At 35.5% G+C, this 20846-nt stretch overlaps 1 protein-coding gene across 2 annotated transcripts; it reads right to left on the minus strand.

The window, feature by feature from the left end:
- Nucleotides 1-282: 282 nt before the first annotated feature.
- LOC139700937 (peptide methionine sulfoxide reductase MsrB-like) lies at nucleotides 283-20602 on the minus strand. 2 transcript variants are annotated; one of them, XM_071599432.1, is made up of 4 exons: nucleotides 20375-20602; nucleotides 19262-19364; nucleotides 11192-11364; nucleotides 283-3253 (listed from the first exon to the last, which is right to left on the minus strand). In XM_071599432.1, exons 2-4 carry the CDS (start codon nucleotides 19360-19362, stop codon nucleotides 3090-3092), a joined length of 438 nt encoding a protein of 145 aa, XP_071455533.1. In that variant the 5' UTR covers nucleotides 19363-19364; nucleotides 20375-20602; the 3' UTR covers nucleotides 283-3089. The 2 variants fall into 2 exon arrangements, with proteins under 2 accessions (XP_071455533.1, XP_071455531.1); XM_071599430.1 differs by having other exon boundaries at nucleotides 283-3295.
- Nucleotides 20603-20846: the final 244 nt, after the last annotated feature.

Below are 20846 nucleotides of genomic sequence, written 5' to 3' on the forward strand. Positions count from 1 at the left end.
TTGAGTGAGTATGCTGTCCGTCGGATGGCTGCTGCGGACCCTTTGGTGCCTTTCGTTAAGAGTAGGCCAATACCAACCGGGTTTCTCTCCGCCCTTCATCCTTTCCTGTCCATCCCCTATGGCGCAAATGACCTCATGTTGGTCACCTCCCCTAAATACTACTATTACTAGCACATGGGTTTCTGGCCAAAATTTAGGTTGTCCCATTCTTGAAAAGTCAACTGGTCATATAAACAAGGTTAGGAAATAGAAAAACAAACAATTATGAAATGTTTAATGCAGTCTATTGTTTCAGTTTGGTCACACTTAAAATACATAAATAATAACAATCAGTATTAATAACAAAACAAAAAATACTCCAAAATAAATATACAACATCAACACAAAATTTAAAACTGACATAATTCAATCACAGTTAAATACAAAAACAATGTACAAGCACTTTTAAAATAATAAGCTCATGACTAGCAATTAGTAAATCAAGAATACAATACAGTTAACGACTACAATAAAAAAATAAGTTAATCTGAATTGGGATTACAATCTCACTTTTTTGCAATTTTCACAGTTGCATTATGCTAGGCTTAAAAAGCAGAAAAACTGTTTACAAAAGTAGTCACTTGATATTACCTTCATTAACGAAGTCCAAAAACCTTCGCTTTTTTTTAAATACTTAGGACAAAGCCTAGAGAGCACAACAATAAAATAACAATTCCCAATTTAAAAATTTCGATAATATTTAGAATCTCATTCTTCATTCAATGCATTTCAATCCTCAAAAAAGGTTGGTCCTCTCCTGTACTTAAAAATATACAAGAGTAAACTCAATTAACATTCTTCTTCGTACTTCTCCCATTCACAGTCATTCTTCATTGATGTAAAGGAGAATATTGTTCATTAACTTAAGTATTGCCAATGAGCATCATTAAGAGCATTTCGTCATTCCACATTTTCCCTGCAGCCTCAGGTACATAAATAAGTTTGAAATGTGTCCCAAGAAAATAAATAAATTTTTTTTTAGCAAAAATATTTAAAGGAAAGCAAAATAAAAATCATGCCTTTAAAAATTTTTGTTAGAGGGGTGTTGGTAAGAAGACAAGAATAATAAAAAAAAGCATTTTTGGCTGCTTTATAACCAATTTAAATACATTAGCTTTAAATGATGTTAAATCAATTACTATGTGAAAAATTACATCCTGGAATACAACCAGCCATAAAAATATTACAATTCATGTGAGTAAAAATTGCTTGGGTCAATTCCCCAAAAACTTTTCATAAAAATTGTAGACATATAATTACTTACTTTATTCCCTACAAGATAATATTAATACTCAACAGAATTAAAACTGGTACTGGCCTTCTTCAAACAAAACATGCACCTACATAATCCCCACAACATCTACGATTATTTTTAAATTAAGGAGGTAAGAACTATGCGATATAACTGCCATAAATACATTTCAAATTATTAATAAAAAAATTATACTTTTGTCATAAAAATGAGGTGAATTTATGCAATACGAAGCACCAATGATTTTTTTTGATTTGCGTGAAACTGGAAGAAAAAAAAATATTCCACTGGTGGCGCCTGAAACTAGTAAAATTTCATAGAGCAATATTTCCTATTGCAACCTATAAATCTACATCAAAATAATAATGACAGCAACAAGAGACTGGAGCAAAAATATGCGATACATGATAGAGTAATAGATACAAGTATAGAGAGAAACGGATTTAAAGCTAAGAGTTCATTTTGTACAATTTACAAAGGGGTGCCATTTGATTATATACAGTTTATTGAGGTCTTTGTGAGAAAAAGCTTGACATTTAATTTCTACACTGTATGGCACAAAATGAAAATATTTCCCCATGTAATCAACGTGTTTGCAATTATTTGTCAATGTAAAAAAATATTTGCTCAAGAATAATCAACTTACATAGTTGACAATGCATGTATGCAATACAAACTTCACTTTTTTGAAAGTTAAATCACACTAACTCACACAATACATCATTAAATACGCATACATGCCAATTATCACACTTCCATGTGCATTAATTTAGACCGAACTAAGGATTGTACGATTGAGAGTTCATTCTAAGGCACCTCTTACACCTCGGCATGCCTCCAGGGAATTACATACAAGAGATGCTTAGAAAAAAACCAAATTCCTAGCATTTAATATCATCATCTTGTATTGCAATGTTTTGTACGAATCACTTAGGAACTCATGTACTCCTTAATGACACCAATTTGTGTTGAATACTTCAGGAAGTGAGAAATTGAAACATCGCCATCTAATATCAATCACACCATGTGACCAAAAGAACATTATTTACTTTTAAAATGACTCACACATCGGTTATACCAAAAAAAAAAAAAACTTCCTTCCATCATATTCTACATTGCCATCATATCCAACATACTTAAATGTCCCTTCGTGTCATGTGAATTTCTCATCCAAGTGATATTCAAATCTGTTTTCTTTGAATAATGATGATGGCACCATATTCATCAAGTATTCCATTGCCATACAAAATACCAATCACGAACTGTATCATCATCATTCCTTAGAAGAAAGCAAATTTTTAGCAATTAGGTACACTATGAATGGCCCATAGCCATTAACATTGGCTGAAATTTAATCTAACTTTTCCGAGGGCATCGTGTTATCAAATGTGATAGGCAACAACATTCCAGTACGAGCATTTTCCAGTTTTTCTTTCAAAATATGAACCAGTAACTTTTTTCACATTGAAATTATTAACATAAATGTGATTGCTAAGGCAGCAAAAATCTATGTCATAAGATACTGGAAGCACATTCCCCCACAGACTCAAAGTCTGCAGACTGAAAATGCCCCTAACTGTTAGTCCAGCTATGGGTGCAACCCGACGATATAGCTTGTCCTAGTGAGCCGCCAACAATTCATTATTTCCTCCTACCCCACTCATCTTGCAAATCTCTTGATTCTCTCACTAATGTCCTCCGATCCAGTCGATGCAAATACTCAGTGACGTTCATGACCTATAATCTTCTGTGTAAAAAAAAAACAAACAAAATAATACGAAGGCTGCATTTGCCCTCCTCACTGCTGAGTTCCATTGGTTTGTTCGGGCTGGTTCAGAGGCTGGAAGTTCAAGGCTGCACTGTTGATGCAGAAACGTGTCCTGGTCGGAAGGGGTCCATCGTTGAAGGCATGTCCGAGATGAGCACCGCACTGGGAGCAGCTGACCTCGGTGCGCACCATTCCTGCCGATCGGTCAGTCAGCAGGAGTAGCAGGTTAGCACCCACTGAGGCACAATACCATGCAAACACATGGGCCACCATGGTTGAGGAGGAATGGAGTTAAAAGGGGGATTGATTTTTTTTGAGTGAGTCAGAATTAGGGACGTTTAAAAAGAGTTACCAAAAGCATGCAAGACGATAGATTGAGTCAAAGACCAAGGGTAGGCGCACACACACATAGTAAGTAAGAACACACATATATTGGATCAACCCATTATGAGACCGTTAACCAGAAAGTTTGATTAAAATTACGTGAAATATAAGCGTGATTAAAGGTAATTTTGGTGCATGTTAAACATGATTGGGATCCAATTTAGATTAAGCAAAATTTAAAAAAATTCACCCAAGAGGAATAACAATGTCCACAAGTTCAGTGAAATGGATGTCGGATTAAATATATATATATATTAGTTGGACCCATTGCAGTGAAGAAATTAAACCAAAGAACATGGTAATTTAAAATTTGCATGTGCATGAGTTAAGACAACAGATAAATACAGTTTAAATAAATCACACAGTTATAACAACACAGGAAAAAATACAAATTTTATCGTGAAACGGAGAGTGGATAAGAAATAGTAATTAGTCACAGTTTAAGGCAGTTTGGATAATGGTGTAGTTTGAAAGTATGGTTTCGTTGAGGAACCAGAAAGAATGGAAGAGAAAGAGAAAAATAACAAAGTATGAGAAATATTAACATTTTCTTCATCATTAAATCTCATAAATGTTCGCATTAACCCTCCGAAAATGGATAAGAGTTTCAGTAAGCCTTTACTGCTATAATAATCAAGACAAATCATAGGGCAAGCTTTCGTACACTAAGAGATAAATGAGGACTCTCTGATGCAAGAGAAAAGGAAATTTTATATTTGACGATCAGGAGTACATATAATGTATCACAGAAAAAGGCATCTTAGAAGTAAAATCAAAATTTCCTCACTTAAATCTTTAGTTTATGAATTTTCTTTTTAGTGTTACAACACCTAACTACAATTCTGAAATTTTATGTATTGACAATCTGATAAGCACCATGTACAGTGGAACCATGCAAAATGAGCATAATTTGTTCTAGAATCTCTTACGCCATGTGAAATACTCATCAAGCAAAACAATTTCACCAGGATAAATGAATGTAAAACAAGATATTGTGCCACATGCCGGAAAAAATAAATTATGTACAAGATTTGAAAGAGATCAAAGAGAAAATTATACACATACAGGGTGCGGCGCTTAAATCCGGACTAACACACGTTTCTGCAAATGAGGTTTCCTCGCCGAGCTAGCGAAACCTTCCCCAGACTTCTCCCAAGCATTATACTTAGCCACAATATCGTAAACAGTTGATCTGGGGTACCAGAAGAATCGAACTATTTTGAAATCTAACGCCCAGCGTGAACACTTTCGATAATGGCAGCTCTTCAATTGTACTCCAATTCACTTGAACGTGACATCTCGGTCCTTTTGAGGTTATGACTGTTTACTAGATGCCTATAGATTTAAAGAATGCTAATCCCGACCTCTAGTGGAACTATGACATGGCGAGATATTCAAATTGAAACTTGTCTGGATTTAAGCCCCACACCTTGTACGAGGGCGGTTCAATAAGTACCCATGTTTGACGACAAAGGGCATTCCTGAGGGAAGTTTATGTTATCATTGTGTGCTGCCATCTATCAAACAGTGAAACAAATTTCAGACTGATTTAAAGGTTAGTTTGGATTTGGCAGCCATTCGAGTAAGATGTGTTTCGTGATTTTCGCTTAGATGGAAAAAGATCAGTATCATTTGGTAATTTGCTTTTTGTTTTTGGATGGGAAAAAATGCAAGGAGATATAAGCAAAGCTGGATGCTGTTTATAGGGGCACTTTGCCATCTATGACCACAGTTAGATTTTGGTTCGATGAATTTAAACGTGGGCGAACATCTGTTTTTGATGAGGAGCGACCAGGATGCCCAGCAGACGTGATTACCAAGGAAATCATTCAAAAAGTCCACGCCATGATTCTCCCTGATCGACGAACAAAAGTGCGCAAATTAGCAGAGGCCGTGGGTGTGTCGACTGGAATGGCAAGTAATATTTTACATGATAGGTTGGCAATGAAAAAATTGTCGGCCCGATGGGTGCTGCGTATGCTCACGGTGGACAACAAGCTGATCATCTGTCTGATCAAGCTGATCAGGCTGTCAACATCGAAAACTACATGAACTACGTTATGAATTGCTGCCGCACCCCCCATATTCACCTGATCTGGCTCCTTGCAACTTTTTCTTATTCCCTAACATGAAGAAATGGCTCTTGGGAAAAAAATTTAGCTCAAACGAGGAAGTTATCGCCGAGACAGGCGTATTTTGGAGAGTTCAAAAAATCCAATTTTTTGGAGGGGTTAAAAAAATGGCCGGAACGTTGGGTGAAGTGTACCTTTCTAAAAGGAGACTATGTTGAAAATTAAAAAAAATGTTTTGAAAAAATGGTTTCTTCATTTCTAACATAGGTACTTATTGAACCGCATATATATTGTTAAGGATTGTGAATCATCCTCATCTTTTCTTCTATCACGGAATGAACCAAGCTGGAATTCAAAGTCCGTTTGTAGAAATCAAAAGAGAATTGAAATAACAAGTTTATTATTTTAGACAAATTCTTCATTCTTTTTCACTTGAAAGCTGTCCAGAGACATTTACTCTTGCTGATGCTTACGAATTTTGCGAAAATGCTACAGAGCATTATCATTACATAAATTAGAAATGCACATGGTCACTACCTTATTAGGGTGATGCTTCTCAATATAGAATAAAAAAGTTTTTCATGACTGCCATATCAAATTTAGCCAGCTCTTCTGGGCTTTACACTTAATGAAGGTTTGTAGAGTTTAATTTTCAAATTGCTGCTTGCATTGGCACAAAATAGCAGAGTGAGGAGATTTTTCATTGGCTTGCGGTCAGGCAATGCATTCTCTTCTACTGTTATATAGGTTTGCTTCAGCATCTTTTTCCAGAAAAAACCCAACTCATCACAATTAAGATCCTGTAGCGGCAGGTGACCCTCAGAATCTACGAGCTTCTTGAAGTTGCTGATGAAGTTCTCTGCTGTTCTTGAGTCAAAGCTTGTTTGTATCACCGTGCCTCACAAAACTGTAATGCCGGTCTTTCATTTAAATCTCATGAATCACCAATGGCTTACCTCAAACACTTCTTCTTCAGGCATTAACGATCCTTGTGTCTTCTTAACCAAGATTGTGAAAATCACTTTTGCCTTCCCAAGAATGATATTCTTTCTAATAGTGTCACATTGCAGTTGCTTTACATTTATCCATATGAGAAACAACCTTTCAAAATTACTAAGAATATGTAAGTTTGAACAACGTAGCTTTTTCTTCTGGGAAATTTTTGCAAGGATTATTAAATTTAGCACAAAAAATCACAAAAAATATGACTGAACACCAGTTTGGAAAGTGTGCGATCACTAGCAACACCATGATGCCAGAGGAACAAGTGCTAAATATACACTGAAGCAGCAAGCACACAATCGATCAGAGAATTCTCCTTTCCTCATCATCCATTATGCAAAATGCCAATGTTAACCCCTCAGCGTGGTTCTCAGTATGTGATACATCTCAGTTGGCAGGCCTTATCTGGATTGAGGTATACCCTGCTCCTTGATTATTTTTACAATATCTATAGTTCCCCTTGGCCTCTTAGATAATGAGTCTCCCTAATTGTTCTGTTTCGGCTACATGAAAAGCCATTCTAAAAGGAAGAAAGTCTGAGGTAATGAGATATGCGAGTTCTTTGCATTTATGCTTTGTCCTCAGGTTCTGTTCGTCTTTATTACTTGATATGATCACCCTATCTAATTTCTCTGGAACCATTTGTGTATAATTCTTTCTTTTTGTTTTGTCGTAAAATTGCGAGGGCAAAAGGCCTCACCACCATCTATAGTCTCAGTTGTTAGATTTCTTTCTTCAAAAAGAGGAGTAAAAAAACCTTGAATATAACCCCGGTAATGGATTCCAAGAAGGATAAGCTTTTTTTGAGTTAAAATAATAAATAGAATTTAGTTGAACACCTGGACGGAGAAAGAGAAGTGAGTATTGGAGGTGACAGTGCAAGGTCAAGAGAGGAAGTTTTGAACGGGAAGCTATTTGATTGAAAAGATATGGCCGACCAGGAAGAAGTCCAGGCCTCAAAGAAGATGTCAGGTGTGCTCCGCACGAGGTAAAAGGAGGGATACAGTGTACTGGTGCCCCAACTGCATTTCAGACCTATATTTAAGAGGATTGTTTCAAATTATATCACACAAAACTAAACTTTTAGACTGAAGGTTCGCAACTTAAAGGCGAATAAAGAAGTGAAAATTTAAAATATAACGTAAGTAAAATTTTTACCAAATAGAATGAGCTATTTAACATAATTCAATTTTTATTTTATTTCAGAATAAACATTTTAAAAGATTTTAATTATTTTCAACGAAACTGCAACAGGGAGAGATTTTAGAAAAATTAAATACTGCGACTGAGGTCCAAGCATACCTATACCAGCTTGAGGGGTTAAAATAGTCATCTATTAAAAAATATTTTGCTCATTATGGGAATTACTCAGTGTGCAAGGTGCTTGTTAAGCAAGGTCCCATTAGGTACAGCTGACCTGAATTAATCATTATGAAAGCTTTAAAATGGCAATCCAATCGATATGTAAAAAACTTTAACTACTAATACTGAAATGCCTACTTATGATATATATTAAAAGATATAGATAAAATATTAAGACAGTATTTAAAGTATATAATAAAAATTTCCACAAACAAAAGAATCTTTCTGGTAAAGAATATGCACAGATATACAATAAGATTTTTAATTAATTATCACTTTTATAGCAATGGGCAGTGGGTGCCATTGCATACAATCATAATGCAAATCCATACATTTAATGGGTCCTTTTCCATCGGAATAATCAGTTGACGGAATAAAATTGATGCATAAAAAAATATGCTGATAGAGTTATACATAAATTCATGCACTAATTTTCTGACAAAGTGCCCGCAACTCTTGAGAAAAAATGAGTGCAAATGATGCTCTTGTTTCCTTTAATCGCATGCTAAACATTCAATAAAACAATTTCCCAATGGAAATATAAGTCAACTGCTGCCACATACATACATGGTGGTCTCGAAAGAGCTGTGTGCAATGAAGAAATCAAATTTGAATGTTCCACCACCATTTTAGAAAGGGAAAAGTATTAATTTATTAACACCAAATAATGAGAAATTCTCACCCAATGCAGGGATGTAATCATCAACGGAAAGGTTAACAGACTTTTTTTTTATTTTCTGAGAAAGTAAGCTTGCAAAAAATATCCTAAAAAAATAAAATTATATAAGTTCATTGACAATAAATGATAACGAACAATAAGGAAAGAGTAATTGCCCAATGGATTAATTCTGATTAAAGCCCACCAGAGAATTAGTTTAGTTGCTTATAGGTGATCCCATGGCTTTTATAACTGCAAGGAAAGTGCACCAGTGGTGATGCATCAGCAAAATAGATGATGGCAGCAACATCGTTCCATGACTGGATACCCAAAATTCAACTATGCACCTTTCTAATTATTTCACTCGAGATGCCAAAATAAATTAAATCAACACATGCACGTTCAGTCATGTATTCAACTCAAATATTTTTTAACCTGAGATAATTGATGGTGAGGCATTGGCGCACAATTACTTGATCTGCTCACTGAGTATTTAATGGTAGTTGAGGGATTGGAGTTAAACATATTTTTTCAATAAAATAATATTAAAAAAATGTTTTATTTGATAAGCTTGCGCTAAAATAGGTCAACGTGGAGATGGATTAAGCAAAATTGCCAATTATTTCTCAATTCAATTATTTCTGAATTTTCCAGGTTTTTCCAAACAAAAAAAAACACATGTTTTTCCATACCAAGTCATAAAAATTGACTTACTAAGCACTACTTCTGAGTATCATTGCCTTAAGTAACCTGTCAGATGTATACACAATTTTCCCAAAAAAAATGTGTGATTACCAATTGACTAAAATTATCAAATTTAATGCAATCAAACCTGATGAAATTTATGACAGACTAATATATCTTGATAGCATCCTACAAGTGTTAATGCTTGTCTCCATTATTACTGATATGGCATCTCGCTAACCTCTCCCCTTTCTCAACCCAAACTGATGATCATTTAAGTAAACATTTGCCCTGCTCCTCTTGTTGATCCTGAGACCCACTTTTGCTGAACCATTGCCCTGAAAAAATCTTCCAGACAAAACTCCTTCCACTTAAATGGTATTAATTAGTTCATAAAAACTCTTCATACCACCTATTCCTAAACGTTTAAGTGGCTCAATGGGAATTTTGCCTACCCCCTATGCTATTATTTGATTTCAATTCCTTAGTTCCTTTTCTATTTTGCCATCAAGTAAGCCTGGACCTAAGCTATCCTCATCAATGTCATGTTCTCTTTCTATGCCTAAGCTTGCTGACTTAATGGCTTTACCATGTATTTAGTTCCTCTATATATTCCTTCCATCTCTTTTGAATCTTCCCTGGTGTAATGCATATTTTCCCTCGGATATATTTGGTTTGCATGGATTTTCCCCTCTTACTCGCAGATAGCGCTTTCATCTTCCTGTACAGTGCACCAATTTCACTCTAACTTTATAAACTTTCCATATCCTTGCACTGCATTTTCCATCACACTTCTGTGACTCATCTATCTTTCTAATCATCTAGTCATTATCCATGATCTATTTTACCTTTTCGTATCTAGAGTTCATATTGTTTTGTTTGTGGCTTTTAATATCTCTTTTTTAATATTTTCTCAATTATCCTCTATACTACACACCTCCCTTTCCTCACTCGTGGTTCTCTCAACAGACTGCTGATACTTCTTCCTTGTCCATCCAGTTATTGCTTCTACGTTCCATCTTCCCTATTTTACTTTTTTGAATCACTACACTTCACTACTACTAAATTATGGTCTGAGTCTGCATCCGTTTCTGGGAAACTATGATTTGTCACGGTGTTTCTAAGTCCCAGCCTAACCATAACACAGTCTAACTGATAACTTCCTGAATCCTGAAGCATTTTCAATGTAAATATACTCTTTTAGTGTGGACTAAAGAAAGTGTTCATTTTGATTAACATGATTAACGAAACTCTATTGCTTTCTTAAATGGTTGTCACCTACCTCACTATCTCTCATCTTTTGCCTACCATCATGTTCCAATCACCCATCACTATCAAATGTTTCCCACTAGGACCACCCTCGATCATGTCCTCCTCTACCTGATAACCTATTGAATTCTTCCTCCCTATAATTAACTGGTGGCATGGAAACCTGAATAATGACCAAGTTTGCTGGCCCAGCTTTTACTTCGGCTAATGATATTGTAGCTGCTTTTTGTGTGTAAAAAATACTACAGTGAAATTTTTAGAATCCATGGAATAAGTGACCCTGAGGCTAGGGAAACCTTTGAATGAAAAATTCAAAGTATGCATCTCAAATTGATGAATTAACTGAGGATGTACGCATATGAAAAATTCTAACCACCGTTGTCAGGAGGAGATTACTACACAAATTAATATGGCATCTCCATTCTGAGAAATTAGGTCTCAAAATGACAAAGTTACTTTTGGTAAAAATCACTGTCAACACTTACACACTTGTTTCAGTTCACATGAGGAATCATGTTTAATTCCAGTGGTAGAAAGACCAAGACATTATTTAAAACATTAAAGATACCATTAGCCTATTCTTATAGACATAAGGACCAATGATTTTTAAATTATTAATAAAAATGTTGAAATATTATGACTAAAGATAATAAAAACTTAATGAATGGCAAGTATAAATATATGGACACCACATTACCCACCATGGGAGGTATCCTTTGAGAGCTTTACTAATCCATTTTGAAGGACTTTGGAGAACGCTGGCCACCCGCATTCAGAGTCATATTTTGCTTCTGATGAAAAGAGCTCCAGCTTACACACAACACAGCTATAAACCCCAGCTTCTGAGAACTTGTAGTATTTTCCTGTGTACGCCCTGCAAGATAAGGGGTCTAATGAGATCTTACAAAAATATTTCAAGGCATGCCACAACAAAAGTGAGAATCAATTCAATCCTGAGCTGCTCCAAGCAGAAAAACATATTTCCTAGACAGGGAATTGAACCATGGAACTTCAACTTGCCAAGCTCTGATACTCTACCAATTCTTCATTCAGTCTCTACTAGCATTGCACTTGTACTGATATGTGTTTCTGACTATTTTCTTAAAATCATATGAATATATTTTTGCCCCTTGGCAGGTTTTTCATTTTTTAATATAACAGATGGAGTAAGTAGGAGCTTTTTCCCAAACTCCACATCCTTCCCCTTCATCCTGGGCCTCATTATCTCTTGTTTTAGACTTCACTTATTGTAAAAAGTATACTGGTCAAGGCAGGTTTTTGTAGCTTCATTGCAATCAATGGTATATTTCTAAACTCCACCTAAGTACACACAAAATAAGCAGTAAAACCTGTAATACAATATGCTATTCTTCAACTCCATAAACTTCCTACATCCCTTAATTCAATCCAGCAAGCCCATTATTTTTCTGCATATACCTTGCTCCATAGTGAGATGTATTTGTAATACAAAGATTCCATTGTCATTTAAATGGAGGTAGCTTTTTCTCCCTCACCTTTCTAATTTATCCCCCATTTCCTCCAACCTCTCTTTCAAAATGTTTGCTGTTTTTTATTGTTTGTAGTTTGATGCTTATTTTATTAACTTTTTTGTTTTCTTATTCATGTTTCAGTTTAAAGTTTTCTTTTTTTATCAGCTGTGATGGTTTAGCTTTCGATGTGGATTTTGTTGCAATAAAGACATTGAGATCCAAAACGGAAAGTGATTGTGTACATGAATTGTGAAAAAGAAAAACTTTGTGAATTCCACTAACTTTATTTAAAATGGACATTTTTACTGAACAGTCAACAAAATCCTGTCATTTTAAATCAAATCCAGTTGAACTCATGAAGTTTTTATTGGTCACAATTAATCATGGAGTTCCATAAAGTTGAGCTACCACAGAATTCATCATAATGATAATTGAGAATATAGTGATAATTAGACTATGATAATGTAAGGCAATGATCATGCGATGTTTTCAGGCTTTGCTTCGTTGGAAATCCATTATCACAGAAGTAAAAAAAAGTAATGTTTCTTTAAACCAATTTTTATTATGTGCGACTAGTTTTGATGAATCAGCATCATTATCATGGAGTCTATGTACCGGTTGGTTTTATGTATGCTCATGAGTGGAGGTAAAGATGGGGGGAAATAGGAGGCCACCTCTTCCCCCCTCTTCATTTCCACTTGTGAGCATATATATAACCAACCTGTAGGTAATATTTTGTACCTGATAATGAAGCTGATTTGTTGAACCTAGTCATGCCAAATAAAAATTGGTGGAAAGATACATTGCTTCAGCCATTATCATCATTTCTATGATCTATTCAAAATGTGTGCCTGAAAAACAATGAGAATTAAGAATACTTGGGGACTACCAATGACTAATATATAACAAGCAGTTTTATGAATCTGTCAAGAAATATTAATAACTAAAGGTATCCATCACGTGGTGAGACAGGGAGAGACAATAACTTTTTACCAACCAATACCTGAAGATATATTGAGAGACTAATAGAGGACTTCATGCCTTTACATATTCAATAAGTAACTCATTACTAACTAAAGAATGTATTTAGTCAATATTATAAGTTTTAGTATTGAATTCAATGCAAAGATGTTCATGTTTCAGAAGACCTTGAAACAAAATGACTCATTGATTATAAAAAATATTGGAGAGAAGTAGTCCAATATTCTCATCATCTGGTGATAAAAACTTTGCAGCTACATATTTAACTGTGATATTATAGGGTATGAATACGAAGCTCCTTATTATTATTAAGTAAACTACCGGTAAAGGTAGGTTTTGGATGGACTATATTTTGTGACTCCTAACAAAACCCAATCTAACAACCTACTCTACATCACCTCCCTCTTCATCTCTGAGTACTTCCTTCATCCTGTCCAAGATCCCTATTCTGTTCCTGCCCTTTCCTCGTTTGCCTAGCACTCTCCCCTCTATTACAGTCTTCAAAATCCCACTGCCGATCAATACCCCCTTCATCCATTTTTCCTGTCTCCTTAGAGTTTCTCCCAACAAACCCCTCTTCTCGCCCACCATACCAAGTAGTTCCTTAATTGTTTTCCTTTCAGTCCATTTCACCTTCTCCATACCCGCATTTCAAAAGCATCTAATTTCCGTCTATCCTCCTTCTTCAGTGACCACATTTCTGTGCCAGACATCACTATGCTAAATTCCTTATATTTTACTCCAAATAGAGTGGTCTAAAATGCTTAAACCAGAGTACATATAACACCCCTTGGCCTTTTGTGCATTAAATATTCTATTTGATGAGATTATGTAGACAAACAATATAAAAAATAAAAAAGGTGTCCACAATTCAGTTATGAACAAGATATCTAACCCAAATTACTGACCCTGAATAATATGAAACCTGAATTGTCAAATAATTGTCCTTTTTCTTAACAGAACACAACCAGGGAAATTAATTAATGAATATACATTTGTAAACAAGATGAAACCTCAATTTTTTTGGTTAACAATGGGAACACTCTACAACTTCCCTTCATTTTTATGCCTGAATTTAATAACTACCTCCACTTCAAAGTCATAATATACAATGGTTTTCATCCACTGCCAAAGGACAAATACCAGTAAGCTTTTGAGAACATGCCAGCCAAGATAACTACTAATTCAAGGTCACCAGTCAGTTGGTGTGACTCTTGGCACTCAAGTTTTAAACCTTGGCCAAATGCATTACATAGTGACCTCATTAAATGAAGATTTATGAGCAAATGAATCACTCTAACCAAAGTGTTTTTTCCCTATATACCTTACTCTGAAGAGTTTTAATTGCAATAAGAAGTAATACTTAGGATGCTTCAATGCACAATAACTTACAAATTGGTATGTACAATGAATGTCATCACATCCACCTCACTTTAATACTATTTGGCACTTTGTCAACTGGGTGGATAATGGCATTCCATTCACTGGCCAATAAACAAGAACTACTTCATAAAAATGGGTCAAGACACAAGATCAGTGTTTCAGAGGGCTGGTCAGGGTCAAACTGAATTTACAGAAAAATACAAAAAAAAATAATTTGGCAATGATTATCACATCACACATTGGACAAATCATGAACTGTGCTTAGGTTCACAGGGAAAGGATATTTATTTTGGAATTTTCTTTAGAAACAAGAGATGATAGCTGGGATAGCTGAGAGCAGAATATATTTACGGGGTGAGAGTAGTAATAACACTACAAAAATATCTTCATGGCTCCTTAATAAACAGTGAGAATGTAATTAATCATGTTAAACAACATCTTGAAGAAAGTAGAACAACGTACAGTTCGTGAATACATACATGTGAGTACAAAATAGAGAATTGAAATCCAAAGGCAGCAGGAAAGATAGATCCAGAACATTTTAATTGGCAATGGAATCCTGATGACTGTGATATATGACACTAGGGAATGTCAGATAGGGGTAAAAAAAGGACAGAGTTAAAAGACTCTCCATTCTCGGGATGTCACCGCGTAGGTTGTTTTTCTGAAGGACAGAGTTGTTGAATGGAATGAAGGGAGATAGAATGAATGTGGAATTGAACAGAAGTTAATTGTAGTTTAGGGTGTGTCTTATTTGGTATGGTTAATATATTTAGGAGTGGACAGTCTCTGTTCATCCAAATCTTACCTTAAATAGTAGACTATGAAATATTAATAACGATCATCATGCTGATTCTATTACAATAATAAAATGAGTTTCAGACATGTGCAAAAAGTTTTGCATTTCCATTGTATTGTGCAATATTGGCTTGTACCAGAGTAGCTCATGGTGGTTAAGGTTATATATCATGGAAATTGCACTGCCCATCTGTATGTATGCAAGTCGATGATTCCTCCTTGTTCACTATATATAAGGTCTGTCCCAAAACTAGTACAACTTATTTTTTCCTGGATAGAGGGATGGATGGGTGGTGCTTTCTCTGGCTGAGTTTGAGGGATGGGAGTCTCAGGAAAGGCTGGAACCCAATGTCAGTTGGCTCCCAGCCTTTATAAAGCATGGATTGCTCGTTTGCAAAACCTCTATCATGTGATCTCATCACACTTCATAATGAACTGGTTATTGGAAGTTCTACACCATCAGAATGTGTGTGAAACTGGGCAAAAACAGGAAAGAGACTGATGACATGCTGAAGGCACCTTATGATAATAATGCCACGGATAGGTCGGGTGTTTTTGAGTGGCTTAAGGGGATCGAGATGGTGCCGTGGCTATCGCACTGGCTTCCCATCCAGAGTGCCCGGGTTCATATCCCTGTGGTGTTGAATACTTTTCAGTGGTATCTCGATCCCAACTTGAAGTGCTTTGTGGAGGGTACTTTGAGTGAGTACGTTGTCCGTCGGATGGGATGTTAAGCTTTGGACCCCTTGGCGCCTTTCATAAAGAGTAGGCTAATACTGATGCCAGGTTTCTCTCCACCCTTCATCCTTTCCTGTCCATTCCTAATGGTGCAAATGACCTCAGCTGTCGGTCGCCTCCCCTAAATACTACTACTACTACTTCTAGAGTGGCTTAAGTTGCTTCGGGAGGGTAGAGAAGATGCTGAACTCACACAGTGATGAAAATCTTGCAAGAGTGAAGGCTTTTTTGATCAGGGGATACAAGATTAAGTGTTCGCATGGTTTCTGACGAACTTAGCAACCCTAAAAGTGATGTAAGAGTGACCCAAAAGATGAGTATGAGAGAAGTATATGCAAAGTTGGTGCTGCGAGTGCTCACGTACGAACAAAAGGAAACGTGCACACTGATATTACAAGAGCTTCTCGACCATGTAAGTGAGGATCCAATTTTTTTAGACAATGCAGTTTTGCCGGCATTGAAATTGGAATCTTGAAGTCATATACTTTTAAAAATGAATTTTGCCTGTATTATACAGATCTCTGGTTTAATCATGTGCCCTCTCATTGGTCAGCTAAGTTTGAACATTAAAACAAGAACTTCGAGTGCTGGCTTTCTATAGAAGCTCTTGGATTTTGCTGTGTTTCTATGGTTTCCTGACTTAACTTTCCTGCTTCTTGAGAATCTAAAAACTAAGGAAACTATTTTGAATATTATAATAGGGGGAATAAACTGGAGCAGTGCATGAATTTTGACAGTATATTAAAGAAAAAGATGGACATTAGGGAAAGAATTGTATTAGCGAAAGACGAACTTCCAAAAAGAAAAATAAGGATGATAAATACACCAAGTAAAGTGGTAAAAAAACCATTAAACATGGTAAAGCCTGTTGATGTGTTACAGAAAATTTTGGTAACCATGCTTCTCAAAAACTTGAGGCTATACTGGTTTCGGTCAACAGCATTTTGAGGATTGTAGATAAGGCTAATGGTGTTGGGGAGCAAATCCTGTACAGAGGATTAAAAATAATAGCATGCTGTGGAATTCAAATTGATGAATCAACTATTATAACCATTCTATCCTACTGTGCTTCATGAGGTACAAAAAAGATGAAGACTTGAAGGAAGAACTTTCCTTGTAGCTTTGAATTCGCCCATATACGTAGATCTATTTTGAGACATCTATTGAAAAAGAACAAATAAAAAATAGGTATTTATTGATATGCAAATTTCAAATTGCAATTGTTTTTCTACTGACATGAAGTTTTGAATTCAGACTACAGAACATTTAGAATTTTTCAAAATCATGACAATAGGTCTCCATTTGATAAAACTTTGCTGGTTGAGATGCATGCTTTTATTCCAGAAATTTTACAAAATTGTGACAAAGTTAGAATAATGCATTTTTTTCAGAACAGTATGAGATTTTCAACCATAAAAGAATTTTTTTAAACCAAACTGTTAAATTACATGATTTCACGAAACCCATAACCAGTGTTTAATGCCTCTGTCCACCCTTAGCCTTATTCCACTCCCCAATGCCCCAATGAATTACTGCAAGTTGACTTTTGCTTGACTATATGCCTTATGAATGTATCTTATCTTCTCTCTCCCTCCTTTCCCCATCTGACCCTTCATCTTCATCTAACAGGTCCATAAGTTAGATGGCAATGTTTGTTAAATGGAGTACAAATGATAATAATGAGAAAACATTAAAACTGGTCAATTGTTTCAATAAAGTAAGGTACATTACAAGGTGTTTTTTCAATAATGATTATATTCCACAAAGTAACAGCGCCGACAAAATATTCCATTAGAGACAATTAGCAAAGGGTATTTTCAATCCCAGTAATAGGTGTGGCATAGGAATATTTATAAGCGGCACTGTAAGAATGAATAATTATTTCTCAGGGGTGGTTTAAGCGTATTAAAAATCCTGAAATATTGCTTCTCATTGTATGATTCACCAGCAACACCTAGATGCAAAATATATTTTTTCCTAATTAAACATGGTTACGGGATGGATGGGATTTAGGTTTTGAAAATAGGACATGTTTAACATCTTGGTTTATTACAGGGTATGGGAGCGGCATTGGGATAGGGTGGGGATTTAATAAGTGGATAGTCTGATTTGAAGAGACTTCATAAGTTAGCAGGGAATTTGAAATTAATGGAGGGACATTTGGGAAAAAGGATGGTGGTGGAATTGTACTTCTTGAGGATAGGGTTGACGATTTTTAGGATGGATCCCAGAAACTCTATGCCAGGGAAGTAGGTGGTGAAAATTGAAAGGGGTGGCTTTCTGTAGAAGGAGAAGGTTTGGGAGTGTAAGCATGTCTTCGGATTTTATTTTTAGGATGGACTCAGGATAACCTCCTAGGAGGAGGGAATGGCGTAAGTTTGAGAGGAATTTATCAAGGGAGTCGGGGTCATTGAGGATTCAGTGTCCTGGTATTGAAAGGGTATAAGGAATGGTGGAGCATTTGGTGTGATAGAGGTGGCAACTATTATAGCAAGTATTGTTGTTAGCCTGTTTTCTATGCATAGAAGTGTGGAATGTTAGTCCATTAATGATATGTTCACATCAAGGAAAGCGATTTGGGAGGAGGAAACAGAGGATGAGTTGAGGTCGGCAATGAAGGTCATTCCCCACTCATAAGGCTTCTCATTATACATGAATTTCACATGCCACACATAACTATCTCTACCCTCACCAGATGGATGTCCACAACTGGGTGACTCTCCTGAAAACACTGTGGTAGAATTTCCCCTAGTTTCTTTGAATAAGTATTTAAGAACTTAATTGATTACCAGTTGCTCAAAAAATGGGAGGAAACGTAATAAATACATTCTGAAACCCATCTGCTCTAAAAAAATACTTACAAACACTGTCCAACTGATTAAAAGCTGTAATATAAATTAACATGCACTCTAAGATTCAGTATTTAATAATATGAGTAGTGTCGTGATGTGAGGATAGCCATCTTTAAAGCTTATTTATATACTTTAAGATAGCTGAAATACATAACTGAAAATATGCTCCATAAGTTACCTATTCATACGTTTATGATATGATAACTGTGGACATAAAATTGTAAATTATAATATCACAAAATAATTAATCATCTAATAATTTTAAACAAATAATATCAAATTACTAATAATAATGGATTTGAAAATATCACGAAAATTGAAGTAGAACCTAAAATTCCTCACTTCTATTGACATAGACTGTCAAATGCGTGAAACTGTTGGCAATAGGGTCCATTGACTCCAAATTTCAGCACATGACTTTTTACAGAGAGAGATAATATTCAATAAAAAAGGCTCAGGGAAAAAAGACACGGGTGATCTGAGATCCAAGCCACACATATAATGATGCATTTAAAATAACTGGAAATACCTTTCTGTGCCTTTTTCTTGTGTGACATGATACTGCATTGCAGTCAACCTCTTCTTGAGCTCTGCTTTTGATGGTTTTTGAGCATTATCACTTTCTGCCATACCTATAAAAAGATGTCAATAAATAACTTTACAGAATCTTGCATAATTAAAATGGTTCACTAAAAATAACAGGGGAATTTCTGGGCACTGAATGAGTATAGAGTAGAGGGAATCAAGCGAAACCATTGCCATAAATTATCTTGAATTAAAATGAACACAATGGCACGTAATAAAGGCAGCTAACACCCAAATGATAAAATCCTAGACCGTAATTCACTCGCTTAAACCCATATAAGAGAATAAAGAAGAATAATGTTTAATCTAACATTTCTGCGACAGTAGGTGGTAGAATTTATTAACAGTTATTACTTAAGAGGAGTCTCACCAGTGATTCAGAGACGCTTAGGCATTTACGCTGGACATATTATAAATAATGCACCTGATATAAATATGCCATAAATCAGGACAATTACGCGATAGTAATAACTACGTGATAAACAGGTGAATTTCTCTCTAATTCATCAACGGGTAAAAAAATGAAAAACCATCAATTTCACAGCTCATAAAAATACCATATTAGGGCACATAAAAAATTGGCATTCGTCCAATGGCATATTCGTTGATCTTGGATTACTTTACTGACTACCAGCGGCTTTATGTATTTATTAACTAAAATTAAAAAAAATTAAACTATACGGGTTGCCAAATGTCATTTTGACGACAATGTCATTTTAATTGTCTGTGACGTTAAAGAAACAATTATAGCTCGCTTCAATAGCTAAAACCTTGGAAAGGGACAAATGTCGCGAAGGCATAAAGTTTAGGGCTTCATCATTTGCCATGTTGAATTACCCAAATTATAAAAATGGATTTAACCATGCAAGTCAATTACAAATCAACAATTCTTCAATGAAACAAGTAAGTATTACTTGCTTTGTTTGATACTGATGAGAGCATTTTCTAAGTAGTTAGGGAAGTCAGCTCACGAAACAAATATGAAAAAGTAACACACTAGCTTGTTCGCATATTAAAATAGTGTAATAACTGTGCTATGCCTGTTTTGAACACTTACCTAAGAATTAACACAACACAGTGATAAATATCAATCAAATTGACGTCTGCTTCAGTCTTAGAACTTTACGTGTCCACTCCAGAATAAGTTGTCGTGTGATTTCGTACGAGCACCATCTAAAGATAGTGAAGAAGTATAGGCCTTCCAATCTTGGCTCAGTAGGCAGCAAAAGTTTGGTTTCCTTTTTTGGTTTGCTTTTCTCGAACGTCAACGACACGAATATTTTCCTCTGGCAGTTGCGCACAAAATGAATGCTATAATGCGCATTTTATACTTCTTTTTTGTAATAAACTTTTATTTTATACTTTAGGTTTTGACGTTTGACGGATAATAATGTTATGCATATGGAACGATAAATAATTAAAGTTTTCACTTTTTAGAATGCCACTTTCAAGACATTTCGAAAAAACCCGTGTAAAGTTTTTGAATGGTTGCCTGTAGTTGTTGGCATAGGCAGGGTCTGGGGGTGGTT

The sequence above is a fragment of the Hetaerina americana genome, unplaced genomic scaffold, assembly GCF_022747635.1.
Source record: "Hetaerina americana unplaced genomic scaffold, ioHetAmer1.1.p SCAF_11, whole genome shotgun sequence".
NCBI lineage: Eukaryota > Metazoa > Arthropoda > Insecta > Odonata > Calopterygidae > Hetaerina > Hetaerina americana.